This window comes from Calidris pugnax, unplaced genomic scaffold (assembly GCF_001431845.1).
Source record: "Calidris pugnax isolate Ruff unplaced genomic scaffold, ASM143184v1 scaffold161, whole genome shotgun sequence".
NCBI lineage: Eukaryota > Metazoa > Chordata > Aves > Charadriiformes > Scolopacidae > Calidris > Calidris pugnax.
Genome location: NW_015090955.1, coordinates 1,337,099 through 1,359,015, shown reverse-complemented (window position 1 = coordinate 1,359,015; position 21,917 = coordinate 1,337,099). Strand labels below are relative to the sequence as shown.

Genomic DNA, 21,917 nt, shown 5'->3' with positions numbered 1-21,917 from the left:
GGGGGTTATTCCTCCCCAGGTGCAGCACCCTGCACTTGCCCTTGTTGAATTTCATCAGGCTCCTCTCTGCCCAACCCTCCATTTCAAAAGCAGGGAGTTGCTCAGGTTAGAGAACTTGTGTGTTTTTTCTTACCTTGAACATGTTGTAAATGAGATCTACTAGGGCCCAGAAGAGAAGGCCGGAGCGGTACGTTGCGTATTCCTTCACTGTCTTATCCGCCAGTCTAGGAAGATAATGAAATCAATCTTGGAGTTAATCACTTTACTACGCTTTGGTATCCCATATGATGAATAGAGCGAAAGCTGAAACGGCCCCAAAGCCCATCAATAACACGCAATAACACGCATGGGGAATGGCTCTGGGTAAGCTTTCCTGTGTGCTCTTGGACACGAAACAAACACTGGGCATCCACAGCTTCTGCACATTGATTCCTACAGGAAATTCCTTTACCAGCTGTGCCCAGTGTAACAGTTAGCCAAAAAAACCTTACTTCACAGGAAGAAAACAAGCTCGGAGGGAAGCGGATTGCTAAGACTCTGGAGGAAGAAAACAGGAAGGTTGCAAAAAATAAAGCACAGCCCCCATTTGTCTGGTCACTGCTTGGGGTACAGCTGGCTCCTGAAGAAATAACTAGATCTAGGTTTCAGCCACAGTCTGGATCAATGACAGAGAACACATTTTTGCTTCTAACTCACAAAAGCATTTTCAAAAGACTCTGAGGGAAATATCTTGCCCTTGAAGAAATGGAGGAATTTCCATTTTCTCTCTTCTCGGTTATTCTATCGCCACGAAAGGGCTTCTTTTGGTAATTCAGCATCTGGTTGAAGAAATGCTATAAAAGGTGGAGAGCTGTCCTGGGATAACAGCTCCCAAAGTTTATGGGATTAATCACCAACAGGTTCTGGCAAGGCGGAACCTCCTGCCAGCAACTCTAATGGGTTTGGAATTTTCTTGCATGTGTTTCTCAGGTACATCTGCCTCCCTCACATGCTGCTTCCTGCTCACCACTTAAAAGCTTTGGAGAGAAAAAAAACAACAAACCCCTTTTTTTAATGCATCTAGGACCAGCTCAGCTGCCACTGAGGCAAGTCAGCAAGACAAAAGAAAAGGGTATCGTCTGACCACAGCCCCAACTCCAACCTACCATCAGTTGGGGTTTTTTGGGGGAAAGTGAATGTTTTGCTGCTCTTATTTTAAAAGGCTACATTTGTGTGTCTGCCCTTAAAACGGACAGCTTGGTAGGTGGCAGCCTGCTTGGGCTGCTAGGCTTAATTATTTAAAGGAAAACCAATTAGTAAAGGTGACTAAATTTCCACGGGAAGAACAAGCAACTTAGAGCGAGGCTAATTCTAGACTCCCAAATACTGCAAGCCAGAGTTTCTTTTTGTGTGAATGGTTTTGATCTAATTGGAGTCTGCTCCTTTAATTGAAAACTAAAAGGCCCTTGTGGGTTAAGTGTGGTAGCCACCTCCTGGAACAGCTACTTCATCTAATAGCTGCTGCCTTTTCATTAACGTAAGCTGGTTGAGGCTCATCGGCTACGCATGGATCGCCAGCGGAAAGTTAGACATGAACACTTTGGGAGCTTCACTTCTCTCATGAATATTTTAGAAAGGTCACAGTCAGGAGCAAAGAAAAAAAAAAAAAACAAAAAAAACCAACCAAAAATCAAAAGGATGTTTTCCTCCCAAACTCCAGATGAAAGCTGTACTGCAAAGCGTCGATAGGATTTTTCTCTTAACCAGAATTCTTGGTTTATGTAACGAGCAGGTAATCAGGCACTTGATTCAATCCTTTGGAATTTGTAAACTATATATAAAAGAAGAAACCTGCAACACTCCTATCTATCCTGGTAATTTAATCTTTGGATTTAAATGCAAAGTGGTTCTAAAACCCAGAAGGTGCTGAGTATCCCACACTTTGGTCCTGCAGACAGACTGCGATAGCTGTAGCTCCTGGCAGAGCCAGAAGACATTTTGGGCTAAATTCTCCTCAAATCTGCCTTACGCTGACTAATCCAGCTGAGCACTGGATAAAACACCTAACCACGGGACAGGGCACAGGCTGCATTTGTTGCCTTCACTTAAGTACCAGGGAATGCAGAGTATTGCCTGTGTCTTCATTAATAAGATTTACAGACTCTTTTTAGGACCAGGAGCTGATCCTCAGCTGCTTTTAGATGTGCTGTTGGTTCCTACAGCCACTTCTCTCCATCTCCCCCAGGAAAGGGAGCAGTGAGTCCTGGTGTGTCTCTAACCTTCAGCCCACACCACCCCGGTGTGCTCTGAGCAGTGGAGCTCCCAGATAACACCCTGGCACTACATCACACGTGGAATGCTAATTTTAATCTTTTGTATGCAGACATATTACTCTGATGTTACAGACACTGGCTTCCTCTTTGCCTACAAATTCAGGATATTGGCACTTATCTGCAGAGCGTTTCACCATCCATCGCCCTCTTCCTGATTTTCCACAAGAATAAATAAGCACAGAGCTTGGAAATAAGAATTGCCATATTTCTATTTCTGAGAGGTATTATCAGCAGAAGGCTTTGTGCTCTCTTAGTTTGCAGGGATTAAAGAAAGCCCTTGAATAAACCTTGACATAATTCCCGAGGACTATTTCTGAGTGTCTTCCCCTGAAATTCCACAGATTGGATGGTTTAGCTCCAAGTTTCTTGCTATGTCCGTTTCAATATACTTTGATTACATACATGCTCAGAGATCAGCTGGGAAAGAAACAGAATTATTTACTGAGGGTTTTAAAAAACACCAAACATCCACAGCAAACCCACAGAGGGTCTTGGCTTTCCCGGTCTCTTTCACAGGTCACACGAAAAAGCTGCACATCCTTGTGTCCCAGAGAACAGTCCTCCTGGATAATATCTCCTGTAACTCTTAACCTCCCCCTTTCCCAGAACTCGGGCAGGGCAGTGGAAAGAGGAGACAGGATCAGAGAGCAGGGCTGAGCTGGAAGAGCAGAAACCAGCACAGAAATCAATACAGGAGCCCCTTTAAGGGCTCTCTCACTTTTGATGCCTCTAATAGCATTGATGCATGCTGTGTTGTGTGTTCCGACAATGTAATGACTTTATCAAGCACATAATTAATGTCATCGGCATAAGAATGCCCTTTAAGGCGACTTAGAATAATAATGAATTTATTCCTAATTATGACAGCTATTTAAAATCATCTTTTCAGAAACTGGAATTCCCCCTTTCTTCTCTGGAAATATGTGCTTTTGTCAGGCAGGCACAGCCACTTATTCTTGTATTTCAAGTGCTTGACAGCTGCTATTGATTTTTTTTTTTTTCTTTTTTAAAAGCAATGGCACTTGATTTCTATTTCTGTTTTTCTATTTAAGGAAGCTGGTGCACTGATCAAAAGAGCACAGAAACAGCTTCTTTAGGGAGGCAAGAGAGCAGAGAGCACGCTAGCAGCTCGGAAACAGCACGCAACACAAACTACTACAGCGTTTCACTTGAGATGGGGGGGCAATAAGCATCTTGCAGTTCACTCCTAGAAAAAGCATCATTTCTGCTCAGCAGCTAATTGATCCACTCCAAAAAACATCCAGAATTGAATGTTCCTGCTCATACCTCTGCGATGCTGAGTACAAAACTACTGAGAAAGGTTAATAAGAGCTGTTCTAAAATACACATGTTCCTGTCCTTGGATCCCCACAAGCTGCCGTGGGGCTGTGACTGCTGTGAGGGTCACAGAGCGCGGTGGCAGCGGTGGAGGAGGAGCAGAGCTCCTGGCTAACCTGCTGGCTCCCCCTGGTGACACCACTCGCGCGTGAGAGGTGATGAGGAGCCTCTTGAGGATCTCCACTCGCATGGCTTTCCACTTCTCCGGGGGCGAGATGTGCAGCGCCAGCACGGTGTAATAATGGGGCCCGTCCACCTCGTAGGCACTCTCCACCCACTTCTCCTTGGGGTGCTCCATGAAGCTCTGAAGGTTCTTCTCCTCCCTTGAAGTCGCTCGAGTTCTGAAACACAAGAAAAGCTTCAGCAGCTGTTCTGGCTCTTCAATGTGAATCTGCTGTATCTCAGGAGCTTTGAGGTGCCACACTCAGGAAGTCCCATATAGGAAAAAGCACTGCTAGCTTTGCATTACCAGTTTTTTCCCAAATTCATCCACTGGTTGAGTATTTGCTCCCAGTGAAGCATACCAGCCTAGCAAATTCACTTCTCACTGGTTGAGTATTTGCTCCCAGTGAAGCACACCAGCCTAGCAAATTCACTTCTGAGTATCATAGAATGGTTTGGGTTGGAAGGGACCTTAAAGATCATCAAGTTCCAACCCCCCTGCCCTGGGCAGGGACACCTCCCACCAGAACAGGTTGCTCCAAGCCCCCTCCAACCTGGCCTTGAACCCCTCCAGGGATGGGGCAGCCACAGTTTCTCTGGGCAGCCTGGTCCAGGCTGTCACTACCCTCACAGCAAAGAATTTCTTCCTAAGAAGGTATTTCTTCCTATGGTACTAGAGACATCTGGAAGGCAGCTGGCATTGCCCCAAGAGAGGACAATACCACTGTAAAGCTATTTTTCTTCTTTTTTTAGAGAGAAAAAAAAAAGAGTCAGGCCAGCCAGTCCATGTGTTCAGGTTGTACCATCTCCCATCTGACACCAAGCATGTGACAGCAGCTCCTACAGCCAGACCTTGGAATCAATTTATGTTATTCATCTACCGCAAAAGCCATCACTGAGAAGATACAGGCCAACTGCAAAATCAAAAAGATGGTGTATTTACTGTAAGCTTATATATGTCATTTTTTTCCCTTTCCCGTAGCTCCAGTCTCTCCAGGAGTGCTGACACCCCGGAGCTGACTGTGTTACAGTAGAGCTTGTGAAGATGTACCCCACGTTACCACAGTTTATTGCTCTACTTCATCAGAAAAGGGCTCCCAGCCAGGTAAGTCCCGCAATTTTTCAGTTAGATATACTCTCCCTAGCAGGAAGGTATAAAGCTACATCCCAGCAGATAAAGCTGTGTCTGGGTGTCAGCGTTGTGTGACCTTTTCATTTGCTACATGAAGCAGCTGGTAGCCAACTAGTAGCTCTTCATTTTCTCCATTTAATATCGAACATGAAAAAAAAAAAAAAAAAAAAAAATAATGTCTGGAAACTACATAATGCATTTTTATCCAACAGCCGCACAGCGGGTTCTGGGCTCTCTGGTGCCAGTAAGCAGACTAACGAGATGAAAAGAACAGTTTCATTTATTTGTCTCCCAAGGGACTCAGAAAACAATAGCAGAGGGATCTGGAGATAGATATTAAAAACAATAGACAAATTGTATTAGAGCCAAAATGTTGATTAGTTCCAGGCGGGAAAGTGAGAGAGATTTCATTGCATTCTGTTTGGAGTGACCTTGGTTGAACAGGACTATATTTTAACATTAATACCTTCTTCTAATTAATATTACTTTCTGGTATTTAACTACACAAATAAAAGGCATTTTCACACGGGGTACTGTATTATCAATACTCAAAAGCATTTCAGTGGCTACAGATTTGTACACTGAGCCACAGAGTCAAGCCAAAGCACGCCCGATACTTGTGCTTTGTATAAATATTAGTGAAACACTTCAGAAGCGTTCCCACGTTGCTGTTTACTAGTAAAAAAGATAATAATAATGAAAAAATAATCTTAGGAATGTCACGGAAATCTGATGGACCTGAATGCTACAGGAGAACTCCATCATGTCAAAACTGGAACCCAAACTGGTTCTGTTGTTTTCATGTCAGATAAAATGATAGCAGGGTTAAGTTTTCAACTCACAACAATTACTTCATCATAGTGTCTTCTCTCCTGTCTGCTCCAGAGAAAATTAAGCTGGCACTGTTTCTTTCATAACCCAGTTGCTCACCCCAGAGGTAATAATTACATCTAGGATGGAAAGAGAAGCTAATTCCCAATTGCTTTTACTCAATAGGTTCCCTGTTATCCTGCATGTTCAGGCAGCAACGCTTTACTCCAAACAATATAAACCTCTGCCAGTCTGCTGCAGATGCACAATTTGGTTCCTCCTAAAACTTTGGTGAGATTTCCCATCTTTCCTGCCACAAACGTGTAACAAAGCTCAGATCACAGCCCTTTTAGACCTTTCTGAGACCAAGAGTGGAAGGCAGAGGTAAGAGAAAGGTACTGACGTGTTGAGGACGTAGAGCACCGTGTGGATTATGTAGGGGATGAGGTGAATGTTGCTCTCCCTTCCTCCTCCTCCAGTATCGACGCTGAACGATTGCTCCATCGCAAAACGGAGAAATAGCAGTTTAATGTCATGGACATTGAGCTGGTAGGTGGGTTCCCGCTGCCCTGTGCACTCCTGGAGGTACGTGTTGTGTCTGAAAAACAGCAGTATTTAATTAAAAACCTTTCAAAAACATTTAACACAGTTTCTTCTTCTGCACACCAGAGCTCAGAATCTGAGTGAGTATCTCAGAAAAAGCTTTAAAGAATGAACAGGATACAAAAATGCAAGCGCTGCCACCTTCGTTTAACCTCCCCAAAGGGGAGCTTACCCCAGCAAATCCAATTCCATCTGCACACACACACACACACACACACACTCATCAATACAATTTTCCCATGTCCGGGGCTCAGGATACAGCTCCCTGGATGAAATGTTACCACTCCTGATTTCTGAGGTGACACCAAACCCAGCCCAAGGTGGAGGAGAATAACAACAGCAGGATGAACCATCTCCATCTGCTCCAGTACGTGCTCTGGCTGCTGGAACTCATTACCATCCAGCAGAAGTTTGGAAATCTACCCAAGGGAACCCACTGGTGTCAGACAGGTTTCTTTGTACAGCAGGGGGTCACTGGGCTGCAAATGAACATTGTTACCGCACACTAGATCTTCAGGAGTGACTATGGGCTATAGGTAACAAATTTATTTATTTAGAATCATAGAACTGTCCAGGTTGGAAGGGACCTTTAAGATCATCCAGTCCAACCATCAACCTAACCCTGATAGAAACCATCACTAAACCATGGCTCTAAGCACTATGTCAACCCGGCTTTTAAATCCCTCCAGGGATGGTGCCTCAACCCCTTCCCTGGGCAGCCCATTCCAAGCCTTGATAACCCTTTCTGTGGAAACAATTTTCCCAATCTCCAATCTGAACCTCCCCTGGGGCAACTCGAGGCTGTTTCCTCTTGTCCCACCACCTGTTCCTTGGGAGAAGAGACCAACCCCCCCTGGCTACACCCTCCTTTCAGGGAGTTGGAGAGAGCAATAAGGTCTCCCCTCAGCCTCCTTTTCTCCAGGCTGAACCCCCCAGCTCCCTCAGCCTCTCCTCACAAGACTTGGCTCCAGACCCCTCACCAGCTCCGTTGCCCTTCTCTGGACCCGCTCCAGCCCCTCAATGTCTTTTTTTGTGGGAAGGGGCCCAAAACTGGACACAGCCCTCGAGGTGGGGCCTCACCAGTGCCGAGTACAGGGGGACCATCACCTCCCGTGTCCTACTCACCATGCTGGTCCTGACACAGGACAGGATGCTGTATGTATATGAAGCCAAGAAGCAAACAGACACCTGCACTTTTTTAGGAGATGTACTCATGATGGCAGAATCTGAAATCATTCAAGTTTACTAAGATTTAGTTGCCACCATCTCCAATTCCATGGTCTGAAACTAGCATCCCTCTGTGGTAGCGTACTGACTCCTCTACCCAAACACAAAACAGCTCGAGAAGTAACCTCTCCTACTCACCGTGCTAAGCAAGTAGCAAAAGCAGACTCTGGCACATGAGGTCCCCAGACTGGCAGGAGCCCATTACACTTGGTGTTGGCGTTTTGCAGGGCTGCGCTCTCCCATTCTTCACGGCCGCGAGCGAGTCTGCATTGAGAAAACAAGCCCCACCCAGGAAATTTAGAAGCACGCAAGTTTTTGTCTAAAAAACCATCCAAAAAAATGACAACTCCAAGGTTTATTTAAATTGTGGAGTTCACTTTTCAGTGCCCAAGGCCTGGCACATTAAAGCAGACCACAACAGAGAAGGCTGTGGCTGTCTCCAGGCTGCAAAGTGATCGACTTTTAAGCAAACCCATCCTGAGTTCTGAGGTCATGCTCACAAACCATCGTGGAGAAGAACATCAACCACCATTGAACATCACCAGCCTGTGATCAGGACGTACCTCACGGCTGCAAGGTGACAGTCGTAGTGGACAATGTTGAAGTGAGAGACTGTGCTGTAGCCCTGTTGTTTTCGGGGCTTGTTCTCAAACTCCTCTAGTGCAACGCGTTTGGTGAAAGTATAAATACCGAGGACTTTCGTAGGCTGCAATGACACAAGAGCTCTGTTAAACATCAGGCACTTGTGGAACAGTTCACACTTTGTGCTGTTGTGACACTGCACTGAATTTCATCCCTCCCAGTCCTGACCTCAAACTTACCCCAATCAAATCTTTTTCCAGCTTTCACTGAAAACACACTTCCAATTCCCAACCACCCCTGGAATTACTGACCCCAAGAGCCAAACCAGAGATTTCCTGATCTCCTGGAGCCACTGCATCAACCCTCACGCAGCTGGACACCGGCAGGTCCTTCAGCTGGTGAGAGAGGGCTTTGCAAATGTCTCTCCCTTTACCTGAAACTTGTATCCTTCCCGGCAGATGCAACAAGTCAGACCTGGTTCTTCTATAAGCTCCTCCATCTGTTTAAGCAGTGCAGTTTTGGTCACTACCTGACCCTTCTCGTTTGTCTGAAAGAGAGAACAGGTTAAAAAGCCAAGGATGAACACCCCCGTTGTAGCAGGAATGCCCACCCCATTTCCCAGCCTGCTATTAGCAACCGTATTTACTCTCCCAGTAGCACCAGGCAAACCGAGGGCTCGAGCTCTGCGATATTTGTCACTAAGTCATTTTACACAATTCCTTGGGTGGCAGTTTTAGCAAAGAGAGAAATAAAAGATCACCAGTCTGCCGTCAGGGCAAACAGACATTACCGTCATCCCCAGAGTGCCCAAGGCCTTCTGTCTCATTGCCATGGCCATCCTCTTCTTCTCCGCACGCGTCTCCTTCCGGGCAGCATCAATCTTCTTATTCACCTCTGGATGTTCCCTTAGGGCCTCCAGAAGGTTCTCTGCTAACGTCCCGATCCCTTCATCGCTAGACACCTGCTCCAGTTTGTGCAGGTTGGTAATGGAGTCTGTACCTATCAGCACCTAAAGGGATGGAAACAGCATTTTCTTCAGAAAAAAGGTGCCCGTGTGACAGTAACCGTTCCCTGCAGCCCCACCCAGGACAGCTGAGCAGAAGCACCCATCTGGAACAATTTTTGCCAAGTGTTTTACTTTCTTCCTTGATGCTCCCACATTACAGAACCCTGAATCCTAAAACTGTGCACGACCCTGGGGCAATTTGCCTCCACACTGGCCATTACTAAGAGGTCAGTTGTGGATGTTGGATAAAGAGCGTTCTTGAAACAACCATCAGGCCCTGAGAAGCCTATAAAAACCACAAAGTTCACAGTCCTGAATCACCTTCTCTTCACATTGGTGTGTACATTTCACACCACACAGAATGAGAGGATATTTAAATCAAAAATCTCTGCTCTCCAGACTTTTCCAGACTCACAGACGATACCTGAAGCTGGTGTGCTTCTCCGAGCCCAATAAAACCAGCACAGAATTATCTACTACAGAAATATCTGCTTTGCTACAGCCCCAAAAAGCAGCGTAAGAAGCGAGCCACGTCCTATTTGGCTCTCAGGACAGTGTCCTTACCTGCGTGGCAGGGTGCTGTGTGGCAAGTCCCCGGAGCAGGCGCAGGATAAAAGGAAGTGCAGGTCGAGATAAAAATTTCTTCCATATGTCTGCGTCCAAACTGCACAGAAAAAAACAAGAGGTGGCAGCTGAAGGGCAGTCACCCGTTCCAAAAAGGCCCTTGGCGGGCAGCCAGCAGCACAGCTTGCAGAGCACACAGGCTGCGGGCAAGACAAACACCCTTCCCCCCGTCTACCTCCTCTATTAATTAACAAAGTGACATTCACACTCCCCCTTCCATGTCGTGCACGCTAACGGTCACAGTGTCAGCTCTGAGCCTTGGGATTTGCTTTGCATTCATGAGCTGGCCATCACCAGCAAAAGCTCTGCTGCAGGGCAACAGGCAAGGAAGAGGCAGGAAACACAAGAATCCTGATATCCAAGAAATCAGCTTGGATCACAGAATGGTTTGAGTGGGAAGGGACCTTAAAGCCCATCCAGTGCCACCCCCTGCCCTGGGCAGGGACACCTCCCACCAGACCAGGTCCCTCCAAGCCCCCTCCAACCTGGCCTTGAACCCCTCCAGGGATGGGGCAGCCACAGCTTCTCGGGGCAACCTGGGCCAGGCTCTCACCACCCTCACACCAAACAAGTTCTTCCCCACAGCTCAGCTCCATCTCCCCTCTTGCAGGGTCAAACCCTTCCCCCGCCTCCTAGGGCTCCCCTCCCTGATCCAGAGTCCCTCCCCAGCTCTCCTGGAGCCCCTTGAGGGACTGGAAGGGGCTTGACGAGCTCCCCAGAGCCTTCTCTTCTCCAGGCTTAACCCCCCACAACTCTTTCAGCGCCCCATCCCAGCATCTCCATGGCCTCCTCTGGCCCCACTCTAACAGGTCCATGTTCAGAGGGGCTCCAGCCCTCCCAGCAACTCCGTGGCCTCCCCTGGCCCCACTCTAACAGGTCCATATTCATTTTGTGCTGAGGACTCCAGAGCTGGACACAGTGCTCCAGGTGGGGTCTCACCAGAGCGGAGCAGACAGGTACCAAATGGGAAGATAAGAGGCTTTTTAGCCCATCTCTATAACAGCACTGTCTCACCAGGCCCAGCATCACACCTGGACCACGACTAAATGCTTCTAAATGTGAACTTCTTAAGGGCTTTCCTAGAAGATTGTTGTGCTGATGAAGCAAGAGAAGGGCGTTCAGGATTCTCAAACACATTAAATAGTGACTCTTACTTCTTTGCACTGGGAATGTGCTTTTTCATGTAGTCAAGGGCATTCTGTGTAATTCCCTTCTGAAGGATGAGGTCTTTCAGCTGATGCCCGTTGCTGTTGTTCTTTATTCCCGCTGCAATTTTACAGAAGCAGTCCAGGAAAACTTTATCATCTCCACTGTGCTCCTCATCATACCTGAAGGAAGAGAAGAAACGGTAACTTGGAGGCTCTCCAAAAAATCTCTGCCTATAATTCTCATCACGTTATCGCTGAATGCATGTACCTGCTCCAGCTCAGAGACTCAGAAAAGCTACTCAGACCCTTGTCACCTCAGAATATATTCTAAAGCCCTATTTCTCGAGCTACACGCTCACAGATTTCTTTTTAAAATGGCTTAGAAGTGAAATAGGAAATTAAGCTTATGCACCAGAAACCTCTGAAGCTTTGGCATTACACTGAAGTAAGCATCAATGAGGGGGAAAAAAAAAAAAGGTATAGACTTGTCAGTACAAATGATTTCACATGCTTTTAGTTGAAATATGACAACATACTTATCAAAGTTACAGTAGGGCTTGAATCGATCAACCAGAATCTGCATTTTCTCCATTTCCCCGAAGGACAGGTACGGGATGATGCGCAATAGGCCTTGCAAGACGCTGAGATTGGAGCGGACAAAAGTGCTGTTGATCTGATCCAGCAACATCACCAGCTGATCTTTGTCACCAGTGAGGAGGAGGTTGCCCTGCAAAGGAAGAAGACCATGGTTTATATTCAGGAATAAATCTAGCATGTTGAAAAAACCCCTCACTCCAGGAGCCGGTAGAGTAGTCCAGTCTTGAAGGATCAGAGCTCTAGACCCTGATAAGATAGAGTGATGAAGAACAAAACCCTGCCTCGTTCCCCAAGGTCTCATGGAATGGCTGTAACAACTCCTCTAGCTGACAACTGGCTGCTTCCACTTACTATCAAAGAATTTTCTAGTCAAAAAGGTCCAATAATTCTAGCCCAAAGGATGCCATATTCCTACACACCAACAGTTTCAAAAAATAACCAAGAAACTCTTCTCATTCTCAGTGTAGTTAAGATATTGTTTTTATCCTCAATTAGCTGGAAAATCAATCATGTTTTCAACATGTACCAAAACACCGACAAACACAAGGCAGAGCCGTGTCTTTTCTTGTCTCTCACTGGCCCGTGGCCCAAAGCAGCAAGGAAGGGATCCAAGCAGCGCCTAATAACCCCCACCCTGACTGCAAGAATCATCTTAAAGAAGTTTCACAGTGCTTTTGGTTCAGGGCACTCCTCTTGCCCTACCTCCATGGCCTGCTAAGACATGCCAGCAAGCGTCACAAGGGTTAGACTCCCATTTAGCACCTCGACAGCTCCTGAAGCTCAGCATCACTCCAGTAACATATTTGCAAGCCTTGAATCCCAGTCAACATTTCCATTCCTGCACCCAGCCCCAGGCACTCACCTTGTCCTCGCTCAGAGGTTCTGCGTTGGATTCATCCAGGATGATCTCCATGATACTGAGCACTTGTTCTGCCACGGCCGCTCCTCCGCTGTCCTTACTCTCCTGCTCAGCCACCAGAGCCTGGAGAAGATGGGGACAGTTATTGTAACACCAGCAGGAACTGGTTTAACTCTTCTACTCACTAAGGAATGGCTAAGAGGTAATTTGCAGCACCAGTCCAGCAATATTTGAGATCTCTTGTAGTTGTTATAAAGCAGCAAGAGAGTCAGAGGGAGTTTAAAATTCCTTGGAGTCCACGGAAAACACTTCATGAAACTCTGGATTGTCCTTACCAAGTTCAGAGTTCCCAGCATGACATTCAAAGTGTTCATCTCCGGCTTGACCAACTGCTGACGATTTATTTTCACCTTCACACAGTAACTGAACAGTTTTAACAGCACCTACAAAACACAGAGAACACATTCCCTTCAGTACCTTCAAAATGAGAGTAGAAGGATTTTGCTGAAACTAAAAGCACCTGATAATATTGCTAGTTTCCAGATTTCTGGGGTAAAGTACAAGCCAGATTGTTTTCTACTTTGACCTTACTTGAAAACCAAAGCTGGCCTAAGGTCTAACAATTACAGCAGCAAGAGAGGATTTAGTCTCACATGCTCCTCAGGCTCTACACACTTCAAAGTTTTTGTGAAGATTTGTTAGCCAAGAGGAATGGGAGAGGGAAAGAAGGAATTTCCCAGGTTTTCATTAATTAGTGAATTGAAACCCCTGCTCCAATGCAAACTGCAACACAAGGCAGAACAGCTAAACCTGACTAAAGCTTGTGGCATTTCCAGTCATTTAACTCCTGACCCCAAAGGACAGAAGCTGAGACTCACAGTTAAGAGGTGCCGGCCCTGTTTGAAGTCCTTGATTCCAGTCAGTCTGTTGAGCATGCACTCCAGGCCCCCGCACTGCGCCATGACACCTGCCATCTTGTACACTTCTTCCTCGTCCTCCTCCTCATCTGCAGGACAGACACGGATCGTGAGGAGAAAAAGCAGCCAGAATATGGCAAGTTCGTGCTGCACAGCCCACGGGACCAAACAGTGAAGTAAAAATGGAAGATACAGTAGGACATGTTTACCAGCAGTTCAAGTCACTTCAACTGTATCGAATTTGAAAAGAATTGTAAGTAGAAATACGAAGAAGGGTCAGGCAGAATGGTCCCTGTGCCGTAAAAGTGTTCATATTTAAAGTACAGACTTAAAGGGTTGTTAAAATCCTCCTCTACTCTAGGTGAAGCAGGTAAATGTAGCAAAAGCAACGTCAATCAACTTTAAGCTCACTGCTGTAAGGATAATAGTGTCATTGCTCTGCAGCAAACCTCAGATTTCACATCTAATCCCGGCTTTCAGGAGACAAGTGCATTACCAGTGGTGGAGTCGAGAGACTCGATGAATTCCTCAGTTGCATCTCCTAGTAACCCTCGCATGCGGTAAATGATCCTCATGGGCTCCCCCTGCAAGAGAGGAGAGCTTCATATTAACTATACCTCTGTGGACACTTGTACACAAGTCCAGTTCTCATTACAGTGTGGAACAGACTCTCCAGCCTCAGTTCTCCTCTGTGCTTTTCTGACAGTGGATGGTAACACAGAGAAACCTTTCACTCCCTCATTCTCCCCTGACTGAGTTAAAAACAACAGTAAAGCCAACACCTGCAAAAACATCCATAACTCATGTATTTGTCTGTCCACCTTTTCCTAGCGTTGCCAATTAGATGGGCAGGCTGATAATAAACAGTCTCTTCCTCCTTAGATCTTCTTCAACAGTTTCCTTTAGCACCAGGGAAAGATCCAGCCAAGCCAAATGTGTTTACCTACAGAGAAACGCCCGCTTTCCAGGGCACCTTTCCCTCCAAGGGTATGGCACAGCACACCTGGGAAACACCAGCATCAGGCACAGCCTGGCAAACGAAGCAGGAAAGGCTAATTGGATGAGTGCTTTCAAACAGATAAAATCTGCAGTGATGGAAAATGGAAGAGGAGGAGTAAAAGACAATTTAACGAGCTTTCAGTAAGACAGTGTAATATGAAAATGATACAGCCAAACCCACTGAAGCACAAGCTGTGCTTTTACCCTGGGAAAGGGCTAGTTTTCCAGAAGCATTTCCAGCTGGAAATACTGACAGCGTATCACGAAACTTTCCATTTTAATCCATAGGCCTGAATAAAAAGCAGAAAAGAAAAATCCCAGATTTGGGAGCAGGAGACCTTGCGAGAGAAAACCTGTCAGAGAGCGCGCTAAGCCTAATGTGGAATAAGCAGTGCTTAATGTCACAGCAAATACATAAGCACAGGGAAAGCCCCGGGGGGAAGATCTGCTCAAAGGCCACGCTAGAGACCAGCAATTAACACCACAGGGGCCCTGGTAAAATGGCAGATGAACAAAAAAAGCCAGTGAGAGACAAGGGAAACAAAAAGGGGCCTGAGGTTGCCTTCTTGTGCGCCTGTCTATTTCCTAGGGAACGTGAGCTGCAGCTCCAGAGGCGCTTTGGGGAGGCGCACACAAAGGAGGGGGATGAGAGCTGTTCTCTGACAGCAACGCTGAGCAAACACTGCCTCTCACCCAGCGCTGCATCTCAGACAGGCTGAGAGAGCTGGGGGGTTCAGCCTGGAGAAGAGAAGGCTCCAGGGAGACCTTCCAGCCCCTTCCAGTCCCTCAAGGGGCTCCAGGAAATCTGGGGAGGGACTCTGGATCAGGGAGGGGAGCCCTAGGAGAAGGGGGAAGGGTTTGGCACTGAAAGAGGGGAGATTTGCATTAGATATTAGGAGAAAATTCTTTGGTGTGAGGGTGGTGAGAGCCTGGCCCAGGTTGCCCAGAGAAGCTGTGGCTGCCCCATCCCTGGAGGGGTTCAAGGGCAGGTTGGAGGGGGCGTGGAGGGACCTGGTGTGGTGGGAGGTGTCCCTGCCCAGGGCAGGGGGGTTAGAACTTGATGATCTTTAAGGTCCCTTCCAACTCTAACCATTCTATGATCCAATGATCTTATGGGAAGAGCATGTCACTGCTCCGAGCGGGCAGGGCCAGCCCTGCCATGATTTCCCTCGGTAACTCCCTCAGAGTTCAAATTAGAATTCCCAGCTTAGGACCAGCACCTCTTCCCTATCCAAGTTGGTACCTTACTAAAACGTTATCAGTTACCTAGCCTTCAACTTGATTTTGCAGTACAAAAGGCATTTTTACTTAAACAAAGCTTGATGAGAACCATTCCCCATATCATAATTCACTGAAAACAGGCCTTTGGTGTGAATTCTGCCCCACCAGCACAGCAAAGAAATGCTTTCAGGAAACCGAGGTTTCAGTCAAAGGTGACTCCAAACCAAGAGTACGTGAGAAATGAACAAAAAATGTTGGGCAAATCAGTCTTCTTTTATGATCTCAAGTGCTACTAGTGGTGCCCTCTAAAGAACGTATTTGTAATGGGCAAGATTTAGTCTGATGGATTCCTTCTCAATGGGATTTTATTTTAGAGGCTTCAGGAAAAGGAAGGGAAGAGCTTGTCCTGGACCACATCCACCTTGGGAAAAATCTTACTGTGACACGGTGGACCAGTCCCTCAAGATTGTTGGCTGCACTTACTCATCTGAAAAACAAGGCAATACAGACCAAAAGCAAACTGGGAGGATAGAATTTGTTGAGGTCTTGAGATTCCTAGATGAAAAGCATGAGAGCAGAAGTGCAAATTTGGAGGAATGTTGGATGCTCTCTGCATAAATAACTTGTGTTGGTCTCTGAAGCGCAGGATGATGGAGCAATCTGGTGTCCCTGTCTGTGCACACGCATTAAACTGTCACATGCAGATGGAGTGTGAAACGTGCTTTGACAGTGACACAAAGTTCAGCTGTTTCCCCAAAGGAATGTAAGAAAGTTTATTACTCCAGAAGACAGCTCACATCTCTGACACGCCACACGGGTGAGTTCAATACACTCACCTGGGTCAGCATTATGTGCTTTTAAATCACTGTGTCACAGAATTGAGTAACAGTCTGTCCTGGGAGAGCACAAAAAGGTGCTGACTGATTATATCCGAGAAATTCTATGCCAGAAAATAAATCCTGACTCCTGTGATTTTTGTCCCCCCCCTGTTTTTTTGTTAATATCAAGGACAGGTGCTTTGTGCTGTTAATATATATCTGGCAGTAACACCCACCTCATTAGTGGGACACCACACCTTCTTGTAGACCTCAGCCACGGGCAGATCCAAACTGATGATCTTATTGTTCACTAAAAGCTGAAAGACAGAAAACAGGAAGTCAAGAACCAGCTCACACTGCCTCACCACTCCAGCCATCATCAGCTGCCTCACACATCCCTGCAAGAAATCCACACTTGGGCATCCTTACCTCCATTCCACTGTCATCCTCCAGCAGAGCCACCAGGTCACAGTCCTGACAGATTTTGTTCTTGATGTCCCGCATGAGCGGCCCGATGCCAGGCTCGTTGCTGCTGTAGGGATTTCCTGGCATTCTGCCCTGTAAGAAGTCTTCCTGTTGGGGATCTTTCTCCAGAGTTACAAAGAACTCAGTCACTTCATTCTCTTCCTAAAGAACAGCAGCAGAGACAGAGTGAGTAAGTTTTTCCTTGACCATGTTCCCATTCCTGCATTTTTATGGCAGCGAGTGACAGGATGGCCCTAAACCTGCCGTCCTTTTGTCACTGGTGCATCCTGTGTCACACATGTGGCATTCAGAGGATGTCTGCTATCATTTAGCAAGCAAACTCCTCAGCATGAAACACCACTCCTGGTTCTGCTTGTTTGCACAGAGCGTGCCACAGCAGGGAACCTGAACACAAAACCCCAAAATGGGATACTACTGCAGTCCTGCACCAGCTAATATGAAATCATTATTGTAGACACTATTGGTTTTTTGCCAAAATGCAAGCAATTGTATCTGTTTAGGAAATGTAAAGTTATAAGTGATGCTACAGCCATCTCTGTACTTACAGGGTAGATAATACTGCAGAGTCTCTCAAAGATGAAGACTGGAGTCCTGTAGTCGTCGAGGCTGTAACGTTTGGCAGTCTCTATACACACTGCCATAAAGGCTTTGGTTTCCGATTCCGTGCCTGCCAAGAAACAGAAGTATTAAAAAGACACAGGAGTCAATTTTACAGGTTCCACTTTAACTCAGCACACACAATAAACCTGTCTGCAATAAGCACCACACTTTGGTGCCCTCTTCCTTTGCATATCCACTGCTTAAAAGATGAGCGGTTATTTACTGGCACGTTTATTAGGAAAACCCTTTGCACGCTTGGGCTGCAGTAAAGCAATCCCATAAAAAGGGGGAAGTTTAAATTCCTTGAAAGTAAGAGATGACTCCAGGAACATTATTTACCTTTTCTGTGCCAAAAGGAAATACTGGAAGGTCCAAGCAACAAAAAAAGCCGTTCACTATAGCAGTCTTTTAGACAGAAGTTCTTTGTGTGGCTGTAACCACCTGTTTTTTCATACTGGTTGAGCCACACTCTGGATTTACGGAACCAAGGTGGTTTTACCTGTTGTCATATCTTCCAGCATCTCCAGCAGCATGTCCTGGGTTTCATCGATGAGCTTTGTTCTCTGTACCACCAGCTTCCTCAAACACAGGTAACCATTCAGGACCGTACCCACCAGGCGGCTCTTGAAGTGCCTTTTGATGGACTCCACCTCCACGAAGGAAGAGAGAAGACCTATAAAGCAATGAGATGTTCAGGGAGAGGGAGAGAGAGCTTGATTTGTTGGCTCTAAATCTCATGTGGCCGGCAAATAGGGCACAATATCACAAAAGCAGCACAATGAAATGGCTTGTTACAACTCCCGTTGCTGGAGACCATGGTGAGGGAATGAGGAAAGGGTATAAAGGAGCTTTCTAAGTGCTTGATATGAAATTCCGCACTTTTTTGACATTTTTCTGTCACTTTCATTCCAAAAGCAGTTGACTGCTCCCCTTCCAATATTCAGGCTAGCTCTGAGGATGCAAGAGCAAGAGTGGTATGTGACTTATCAGTTACATCACCAAATTGGTCATTCCTATAATAAGGAATCAGCAAATGCTTGGATTCTTTCCCATCACAGATCAACATGCTTTTTTCTTGCAAGAAGCCAGGCTTTATGAATTAGCCCATGGAAGAGGATATGAAAAAGAATGTTCTAGCTAATGATGTTTTTCCATTTTCAACAAGTTTTTGAAAAAAGTATACCCTAGAGGATTTAAAAAAAGAAAAGCCACCATAAAACAAGTAGGTAGGAAACAACAGATAGGAATAAATCAGCAAATTGCTGCAGGAATTACACTGCACAATGAATGTATTTAAGAAATGGAGGAGAAAAGTGATGTGACCAAGTTTGTTTATAATACATTACCACAGTTCAAGTAATTAAAAACTCAAACTGACCACAAAAAACTATGGAAAAAAAATCCATTTAAGTATTAAGTGTTAAACTGATGGCAACAATCCAACGCTGACAATTGCAATACACTGAATCACATCTCTTTGAAATTCTGCTACATGCTGTTACAGAACAACCATCACTCTGTCTCTAATCCTACTACAAGACTTGTGTTGATGTCACCAAATACCTGTGAGACTCTTCAAGGCATATCCCTGCTGCAAATCAGTGCTGAGTGTTGCTTCTTCCAAGGCAAGTAAACGAGCTATTTCCTGAAAATAATTAACAAGCCCATTAGGATAAGAAACTGTGATGCCAATAAGGAGTAGCTGGCGAGTGTCTAACATGGGGTACAAGGGAACACAGCAAAGCAAAAGAGCCAGTCACAGAAAAATTATAAGTGCAATGGAGCAGCTGGGAGGGAAGGGGGAGAGGAGAGGAAAAAAAAACCCAAAATACCTTCCCCTTTTTCTCCCTATTAGCACTGCTTTGCTCCAGTGGTCCTCCACGATGGACTCAAGGCCACCACTAATACAGGACAGTGTCATCTGCCTCTTTGGAGCAAACAAGGGATCAACACAGCAAACTCCTAAGACCTAACACTCTGAAAACTACAACTTAAACGTGGTGCTTCTCCAACAGGCTGTAACTCACACTCAGGGAACAGTAGCACACCTAATCCCCCCTTGTCATTACAGGCTTTCGGAGCCCAGTCTGGCAGCTAAGCCAGCTTCCAACTGGGACCTGGTGCCAAGTCAGCGCACCAATATTTATACCCCGTAGCACGGCTGCCCCCAGAGCAGTTAATTAATGTGTACCAGCCAGTTGGGGCTGAGGAAGGCTACAGCTGGGGCTAAAACCACTGCAGCTCTTTTTTTTCAGAGATGACAGCGCAGAAGCGTGAACTTCATAAACCTGCCAAGGGTCAGCAACGGGGCAGCGAAGGAAGAGGGGAAGATTTCAAAGGAGGCTGAATACGAGCCGGCCGTGTGCCCAGGTGGCCAAGAAAACCAATGGCATTCTGGCTTGTATCAAAAATAGTGTGACCAGCAGAAGTAGGGAGGTGATTGTGCCCCTGTACTCAGCACTGGGGAGGCCACACCTCGAGTGTTGTGTCCAGTTTTGGGCACCTCAATCCAAGAGAGATCTGGAGGTGCTGGAGCGAGTGCAGAGGAGGGCAACGAAGCTGGTGAGGGGGCTGGAAAACAAATCGTATGAGGAGCGGCTGAAGGAGCTGGGGCTGTTTAGTGTGAGGAAGAGGAGGCTGAGGGGAGACCTCATCACTCTCTACAACTACATGAAAGGACACTGTAGAGAGGTTGGTGCTGGTCTCTTCTCACAGGTAATTAGTGACAGAACGAGAGGGAACGGCTTCAAGCTCCAACAGGGGAGGTTTAGATTGAACATTAGGAAGGAATTTTTCACTGAAAGAGTGGTCGGGCATTGGAACAGGCTGCCCAGGGAGGGGGTGGAGTCCCCATCCCTGGCTGTGTTTAAGGGCCGTTTAGATGCAGTGCTGAGGGACATGGTGTAGGGGAGGACTTTGTAGAGTAGGGGAGATGGTTGGACTCGATGATCCCAAGGGTCTCTTCCAACCTAGATGATTCTATGATTCTATGAGAAAAAGCCAAATGGAGAGGTGAAGCTTTCTGTTGCTACCTAAGTCCTCCACACAAGTCCATACCTTAGTGATGAGGCTGCCGATATAGGGCAGAACCCCCCTGGCTGCCAGGTAGATCTTCCAGTGGGCTGGTTTGATGAGCTTCTGGTACAGGGCCAGGTACTCGGCGGCACACTCGCCAGCAATGCTCAGCTCGTCCAGGTAACTGGTGAAGAGAAACACAAGCTGGAAACCACTTCACAGTAACAAGGGGTATTCACAGCTTAAGGACGCCGTGGAAAGAAAGAAAAAGCCTCCAGAAATCCTCCTCTGTCATCCTCCCAGCTACCAGCATAACTGATAGTCAGTACTCAATAGATATAAAGTGGTATTTTGTCCCAAAAAGGAGTTCCTACCAGCATCAATTGGGGTAAGTTACATCACAGGAGCTGGAATAGGGTTCATCCTATGACTTTGCTGTTTAAGAGGCAGGGGAATGCTGTCCACACAGCTCAACACCATTTGCTGGTGGGAAAAAGAAGTTGAAAAAGCCAAAATTCTCTAGAAAAAGCACACAACTGCAAGAGCTTATTGCCAGGCAGCAAAAAAAAAAAAGCCTCCCTAAATCTATACCATCCCAGCTAATTAAGTTTTAGAATCCAGCCAAAAAAGACCTGTGAAACAGAGGTACACAATGGAGAGGTGTGAGAAAAGTTGGAAGAAGGGAGAGGTTCTCATGGGAATTAAAGAAAAAAAATAATCCTGGGAGCTGTCAAAGTGCAGCAACACAACAATACCTTGTCAGGAGATCAAGGACCTGCTGCTTGCGGCTGGGGATGGTGGCCAGAGCTTCCACAATGGTGCAGGCAGCCTGTCGGGCAGCTTGAGTGGCAGGAGTGAACAGCACCTGAGGGGAGAGCGTTGGCAGACAGGATCATTGGGTGCACACAGAAAAATTGGGGATATCTTACCAAAAGGCACAGCAGCCATCAGGACAGTTTGGTGACCCGGTGGCAGTGCTCTCTCGTCCTTCCAAGCATTTCATTCTGGGAGAATGTCTACTTTGGTCACCATCAAAATGTTTAAACAAGGCACTGTGTAGGCGTAGGATTAATCCACATATACAAGATGAAAAACTTGCCCAGAACTTATGAAAATTGAGTAGTCAAAATGCAGCTGACTAGAGAGGCAGGAGCACCATGGCTATTAAGGTCCAGAGTTTACAAACATGCAGGCTACTGGATAAATGCTTAGATGCGGTCTTATGAAAATTGAGTAGTCAAAATGCAGCTAAGTAGAGACGCAGAAGCACCATGGCTATTAAGGTCCAGAGTTTACGAACGTGCAGGCTACTGGATAAATGCTTAGATGTGGGACAGGCACATCCTAATAAACAAAAAAGCTCGATGATTCTTCAGAAAGCCACAGCCTGTTCCCCTAAGAATAACTCCTGCAGGTGAATCACTGGTTGTGTCTGCTCCATGAATAAGCAAATGCAGCTTT

At 46.3% G+C, this 21,917-nt stretch overlaps 1 protein-coding gene across 1 annotated transcript in view; it reads right to left on the bottom strand.

The window, feature by feature from the left end:
• The window catches only part of UBR4 (ubiquitin protein ligase E3 component n-recognin 4), a 101,725-nt gene that overhangs the window by 8,440 nt on the left and 71,368 nt on the right, over window positions 1-21,917 (bottom strand). Inside the window, exons 81-101 of the mRNA XM_014952035.1 lie at window positions 21,212-21,339; window positions 20,499-20,640; window positions 19,005-19,086; window positions 17,941-18,114; window positions 17,387-17,508; window positions 16,785-16,982; window positions 16,592-16,672; window positions 13,814-13,901; window positions 13,279-13,406; window positions 12,736-12,843; window positions 12,404-12,523; window positions 11,481-11,671; window positions 10,951-11,124; window positions 9,737-9,836; window positions 8,957-9,175; window positions 8,600-8,713; window positions 8,148-8,290; window positions 7,723-7,848; window positions 6,158-6,352; window positions 3,767-3,991; window positions 134-224 (exon numbers count right to left, since the gene is read on the bottom strand). Of these exons, the coding sequence (XP_014807521.1) occupies window positions 134-224; window positions 3,767-3,991; window positions 6,158-6,352; window positions 7,723-7,848; window positions 8,148-8,290; window positions 8,600-8,713; window positions 8,957-9,175; window positions 9,737-9,836; window positions 10,951-11,124; window positions 11,481-11,671; window positions 12,404-12,523; window positions 12,736-12,843; window positions 13,279-13,406; window positions 13,814-13,901; window positions 16,592-16,672; window positions 16,785-16,982; window positions 17,387-17,508; window positions 17,941-18,114; window positions 19,005-19,086; window positions 20,499-20,640; window positions 21,212-21,339 (2,949 nt within the window). The remainder of the gene's footprint in view (window positions 1-133; window positions 225-3,766; window positions 3,992-6,157; window positions 6,353-7,722; window positions 7,849-8,147; window positions 8,291-8,599; window positions 8,714-8,956; window positions 9,176-9,736; window positions 9,837-10,950; window positions 11,125-11,480; window positions 11,672-12,403; window positions 12,524-12,735; window positions 12,844-13,278; window positions 13,407-13,813; window positions 13,902-16,591; window positions 16,673-16,784; window positions 16,983-17,386; window positions 17,509-17,940; window positions 18,115-19,004; window positions 19,087-20,498; window positions 20,641-21,211; window positions 21,340-21,917) is intronic.